General features: G+C 39.3%; 1 protein-coding gene across 1 annotated transcript; it reads right to left on the bottom strand.

The window, feature by feature from the left end:
* Positions 1-479: 479 nt before the first annotated feature.
* On the bottom strand, positions 480-1,997 carry LOC121614194. Its single transcript, XM_041948001.1, has 2 exons — positions 1,490-1,997; positions 480-702 (listed from the first exon to the last, which is right to left on the bottom strand). The coding sequence occupies exons 1-2, from the start codon at positions 1,948-1,950 to the stop codon at positions 519-521; spliced, it is 645 nt and encodes a 214-aa protein (XP_041803935.1). The 5' UTR covers positions 1,951-1,997; the 3' UTR covers positions 480-518.
* Between the last annotated feature and the right edge of the window lie 4,459 nt (positions 1,998-6,456).

The raw sequence follows: 6,456 nt of genomic DNA, 5'->3' as shown, positions 1-6,456 counted from the left end.
GCATTCGCACAGCATCACAGGACACACATTACCATATTGAGTTTCATATATAATGATCATACACCATCCTATCTTGTGTGTCCCCCCCCCATTTCCTTTTTCCTAGGACAAGAGAGATATAATGTCTTCCATTCACGGCAGTCAAATCAGTGACTGTATGAGCCAACAACACAGGAGTTCCCGAAAGATTTGGTGGAGAAGGTCATCCAACGACGGCTTGACACCAATGTGAAGCTCGGAGACCCAGCTTTCCACATACATCCTCCAGTCATCATACCAGCCAACATTGCCCCAACACCAAAGCCAAACAAGGCTGAATTGGTTTCAGCACACAAATCACGCTTTCATGAGACACCTGCCACTGAGAAAGATGACTGAGACTGTATATACATATATTGTCATAGAAGTGTGTTTATTTACATTGTTTATTTACATTTGTGTCTTTACATTTGTTTTGTATTTTTAGAAAATTGCACGTCAAAAAGAAATTCACAGTAAAGCTTTTGATTTTTAAAATTCTAAAACAATTGCAGTGCATCATTTGACTCTTTGAAACCAGCATATTGTCCACTTGGTGATGGATATGTTCTTCTTATTAGCGCCACCACGCAGGAGGGAAGAACTCTTCTGTTGCCAGGACCAAGCGTCTGTCCTTTCAGAGCCCATTCCATTATGATGCGATAGGCGACCAGCCTGTACTGTCTGAAATGCAAACAGAAAATAAGTTTATGCACATTAGATATATGAAGTGTGTCAACATTGAGTAAACTGCATAGTTATTATGGTTGTATATAAACACATTTTGTTTAATTGACAACACAGCAGTTTGTCAGGAAGGTATCTTCATTTATGCACCAGCATTTCAGGCTACTGTGAAATAGGTATCCTTATGTGTTTTTATACATCTCAGAGAAAATGTCCTTTATGAGTACACTTTGGGCCACGGCGACATAACCCTTAGAGCTCTCTTGACATAATATGCATAAGGTAGGCCTTGCTTTATGATTGAAGGGCATTCATGAGTAGGCTGATATTGAGACACAGTGATGCTCAGAAGTAAATTTTGCTTCAAGTATGATGATGAAATGAACATAAATTACTTTAGGGATGCACTACATTATGTATTTATATTTATAAGTGCCACCCATGACATGGTATGTATAAAACTATAATTAGATTCATTCAATGTTGGATGTGATGACTGTAGGTCGCACTAGCCTACTGCATGGCTCAGACTAATACAATATAACGCCATAGAAGCAAGCAGCTTTGTAAAAAGTAGAAGTTATCTTACTATTTTATTGACAACACCCATACTATCACGTTGTTACAACTACAATACCAAGCTGCTGGTGTTGTAATAACATTTGTAAGAGTACTTCTACTTACATACATACAACTCGGTGTAGGCTACAATTGAGCACTTGTAGGCCTACTGTAGGGTATAAGGCAATAGCATCAAAATAACAGCATGTAGACAAAAACTCACTCTGCAGACAACTGGCCATCGGGTCCAGCAGGTTTGGGGCGCTTTTTCCAGTTTATTTTCGGGATGTGGAAAAAAGTCTCGAGGACACCAGCATTCAGGATTGCAGGCAAGTCGTTGTTATTGGTGATGCAGACAGCTGCTGATGCGCCAGCCTCCTCGTCAATGGAAAGGTCCTGCATGCGAGGCATTACGAGGTCCCATTCATGGCAACAGTAGCACTCAACCTCGGTCTGCATAACTTCGCACTTGTTGCACGTACACCACCTTGTATCAGTCACTCGAGGTCTCGCAGCTGCGGCCCCGATTTCACGTTCCACATCTCTGCTCGCCATCTCTCTCTCTCTCTCTGCCCGTTCTACCTCCATCTGATAGAGTTCTGCATCCGTATATTCGGGTTCATACAGATATCCTTCTGGTTGTGTGCTGAAATCATATTCTTCGTCGCTGCTGTAGTCAGACATGGTGTAACTAGCTTTCCAAACGCTAAACTGTGAATGAAACACCTGGCTTAGCTACCTGTCACGTATAGTGGCTCCTGCGCGCATTGATCGCAATTGGGATAAAGTTAGACCCAAACGATTACGAGGTGTGACGTTTTGTGGTTGACGTCTTTTGTTATGCAAATAAATCACTGATTCGAATGAGTGCTGTTTTGAGAGGAAAAACGTGTGCCTTATCTGGCCCCAGGAAACCTACCGGAACTACTTTCGCACTGACCACAACTGGCCAGATCTCGGCTCAGAGGACACTTTGGGGGCGAAGTCAGTGTGAGAGCACGAGACTGTAGATGTTGATGCCATACAGATTAATGTGTAAAATGCCGAACTATCCCTTTAACTGTGTTAATGGGAGCCATGGCTTTGGCTATATAAATGGCAACTGCTTGTGTTATTTCTTGGTGTCTTCTTGATGTTGATGCATATGGTGTTGCAAGATTAAGTGTAGCATTTATGGTTGTCTGCGCTGGGTGTTTGGGACGGATATGCGGGGGTTTGGGGACTTTTCTTTTCATACACTCGTCGTATTTTCCCAAATGATTCTTCTTTAAGTGGTTATACAGATTAGTTGTGTTCCCCTGCGGAGCGGACACAATTCGCCCACAGTCTTTACACAACACCTGCTTTTGTTCGACATCACCTTTTCTGAATCCGAAATAGCTCCATACAACAGATGTGTAGCCCTTTCGAGGAACGAGCTCAGACTCCTCACCTCCGGAAGATTGATCAACTTCTGTTCCCACTGTCTGTTCAGTCATTTTCACCAGAACTCATCTTTATTTTCACTGATTCAGAAATCGGCTCTGCAATGGTCACTCTACCAATCCCTCTCGCTCTCACCACTTGAATTTGACTGGTATGATAGCACCGCGCTAGGCGGAGAGGAGCTGAGTTTAGCTTGCTTGTTGGTGGCTACTAATGCGATGCGGCGTGCTCTATGACTACGGCCGCCCCCTGGTGGCTGGTGGACAAATATACTGTTTTTCTTTATGCTGCAGTCAGAAGAGCGCCCACTTATAAAATAATACAGAAAATGACAAAAAAGGAAAAAAATCGCGATTTTGGCTTTGTATAATCGTGGCGGCCAAAATCGCGATTTTGATTAAATTTCGATTAATTGTGCAGCTCTACATTACATATACGCAGCTTGCAAGGCAGCAATTTCCTGAATGTGTAAATGTTATGCTTCTGTATATTTTCATTGATTATTTGAACATTTTGAAACCAACTGGTTCAGAGTTCACATCTCTTGAGTGAAATCTTATTCGATGTATGTAACAGATAGCAGCGATGGCTGTTCACACAAGGCATTTGAATATGACAGGCATCCATTTAGAATACCGCTGCACAGAATATCTTAAACCCTGTGTAATCCTGTTAAGCTTTTAAACCATTTCATTTGGATATCGCAGGGTTAAACTGTTGTATTTTCCTGTAGGGAATCCAGCTACCATTCTCTAAGAATAGTGTTCATTAACCTTCTCTCCTCTCGGTTTCCTCTTTTCATTTCCATTTTTCTTCTTTTTCCGTCCCTCCCACATCTTCACCACCGCCACCTCTGTCTTGCCGTTGTCTTGATCACTGGAGAGGTTGATTTCAAAACTACCTTTTCGGCAATCAGTTATCAGTCTTTTACCTTCTCCATTTAAACACTCATCATCCTATTCAATCAAAAACTCAAAATTGCATAGTTTTACTGACACCCGTTTGCAGCTGCGTTTTTTTTTTTTTTCTTGAATGTGATTCACTAAACATACACTCACATAAGTAAAGGTTATGTTTATTGAAGAGTGGTCTATATTTTGAGTCATGTCAGCTTCAAATTTTATGATTTACCTTTCTACTATCAACCCTGTGAGGCTCTGAACCGTACAGTAATAGTGTGGAGGCCTCCTGCACATTTGGAAAAACCAGAGCACCCGAATATAAAGTCCTTCTCTTTGGATTGACATATATCAAATATATTAAACACATTGTAGACATTCTGGTCAGTGTTGGGGGTAACAAATTACAAAACTAACATGCCACAGTAATATATTATGTTCCCCTGGTAAATAAAGGTTTTTGTATGAAGATTTCGTTTTTGTTATTACAATTTACATATCACTGAACACATTATTGCCAAGGAGAGAGCATTCAGCAGTCATCAATGTCAACCCAATATCAAAACCGACGACAACTCAAACCCCTGTCGAGAAACATAACAGTCACCTCATTAATCAGCAAAAAAATGTCAATTATCAACATAAGCCAACATGAGACACAACTGGAAAAGCGAGCTTGCACGGAGCCAGTGTTGATATCTGCAGAGATAAAATAAGAACATATTTGTTGCATGAGATATGCAAGTACGAAAAATACCCCCGATAAAGCTTGTCAGCAAAATTCCTGTCAAACATAATTAAATGTTGTAGTTTAATTATATGTAATATGCAATGTAATATATCCATAATATATAAAGCAAATCATACTTATGCAGTCAGTTAAATTAAAGTAAATCAAATTTTCAAATCATTACTCACACAGACAGCACCATTGTAAACTAATTTATTACTTTCAAATGATTTCTAACTTTCAATTACCACTATTATGTCATATATTGCATTATGAAAGTAACTTGCTCAACACTGATTCTGTTTCACGGCATGAAGTATGCTTCTTTGTTGTTTCCATAGAGACTTTTTCATCCTTTTTTTTTTTTCTTTCATCACTTCACTACTTAAAGACAGAGTGTGTGCTCCAGGGACATCATCAAGATGTGGACAGTGAACATGAGGCTTCATGTATGTAAAGACTCAATACATTATTGTAAGCTGCTGTGATTGAATTATTAAATCAAATACTTTTGTATTCCAGATATATGATGCACAGCTCAAGATCTTTCCACAGATACCTGAGGGAACCAGGTTCATTATACCAGAACTATTGTTGTGCAGACAGAACAAGGTCTGTGCTTTAATGTATTATGGGTCCCAAGCCAGAGGAATTCACCACAAAGAAGTCAATCTCTCTCTGCAGAGGAAAATGGAAGATTCCCAATGGCAGCATAAATTTCTTTTTAACTGTAGATTTATCTCTTAAAAGCATGGACATTACCCCTTTAATTGGGTTTAATTAGACAGATGAGTGTGCTGCTGTGTAGAGAGGAATGTAGGCCAATGGCTTCATAAAATAACCTCAAATAAATATCGCAGTTGCCACAAAATAAAACTAACAAAACTAAAACCCTTTAAAAAAAAAAAAAAAAAAAAAAAAAGCTTAATTTTCAATTTTCATTTTGCTGACGTGGATAATTTTGATAAGTTAAAGGATTTAAGAGACCCTAGGCCATGAAACTGACTCAGCACATCACTAGTCAGGTAAACCTTTGTTTCAATTAAAAAGGTAATCAAACAAAGGTCAAAATATACAGTAATATGGTTTTAATTTGAGGCAACCATATACCCTTTTATAAAGGTCACTCTCAATAAGGAGGTTAATTAACATAAGGATAGTTTTTCTTCAAAAAACGTTAAAAGTGTCACTTGTGTGCCCTGTAACAACTACCACTGTTAACAGGATTAATTAAAAGCCAAGGCCATACTGTTATAGACAGCAGCAAGTCCAGGACAACGAATCATCATCCCTGAATCGTGTCAGATTAAGTCTTTTTTTCTTTTCTTTTTCACACACAGTCAAAAGTATCAGGCGCTACTAGACATTGCCCGTCAATGGTTTCTAATCAGTCCTACACTTTACACCAGACATACACACATCTGTACAAACAACTGTGGAGACACATGAATGAAAAAAGAAGCACAACTAGAAAGAATAGAAAACATACTCTAATTGGAGACATAACAACTGTTGTGAATCTGTTGTGGAATAATTATATTATTAGCATTTTAATAATATACAGTCCATGACACCCATTGAGTATAATCAAAACAGCAACATCTGATTAGAACACCACACTGACAGATGGCGAAAGAAAAACATGGACACAACAACATTGTCATTTTTATGCCGTCAGAGTGTCTGAGAAGGATGTTCACAAAACACTGCAGTCTTGTTTCCAAACCCAGCAATGCAGACAAAACGTTGTCCCCCCATGAACACTACGAACTCCAACACATGCAGAGCAATGTCGTGTATGCAGGCCAATGCAGCGATGAGGTACACTCTTAAGGACAACAATGTATGCATACTGGACAGAAGACAGGTGTCAGGCCCCGAAAATTTCTGTATTGTAGAAAAGGAATGGCAGAATTTGATAATAAAAATGAAATCAACTGTAAATCATGGATTAAAATCAGGGCCTAAGCCAAATGAACAGGAAAAAACTACATACACAGGCACACATGCACGCACACACACACACACACGCACGCAGACGCACGTCACCGTCTGATGAACAGTTTTTTTATTTTCTCCCTCCTCTCACTTTATTTCTCCCATTCACAACTACAGACAAAGATGTACGCAGTTTTT

Source organism: Chelmon rostratus, chromosome 11, assembly GCF_017976325.1.
Source record: "Chelmon rostratus isolate fCheRos1 chromosome 11, fCheRos1.pri, whole genome shotgun sequence".
NCBI lineage: Eukaryota > Metazoa > Chordata > Actinopteri > Chaetodontiformes > Chaetodontidae > Chelmon > Chelmon rostratus.
This window is presented reverse-complemented; position numbering and strand designations above follow the sequence as displayed.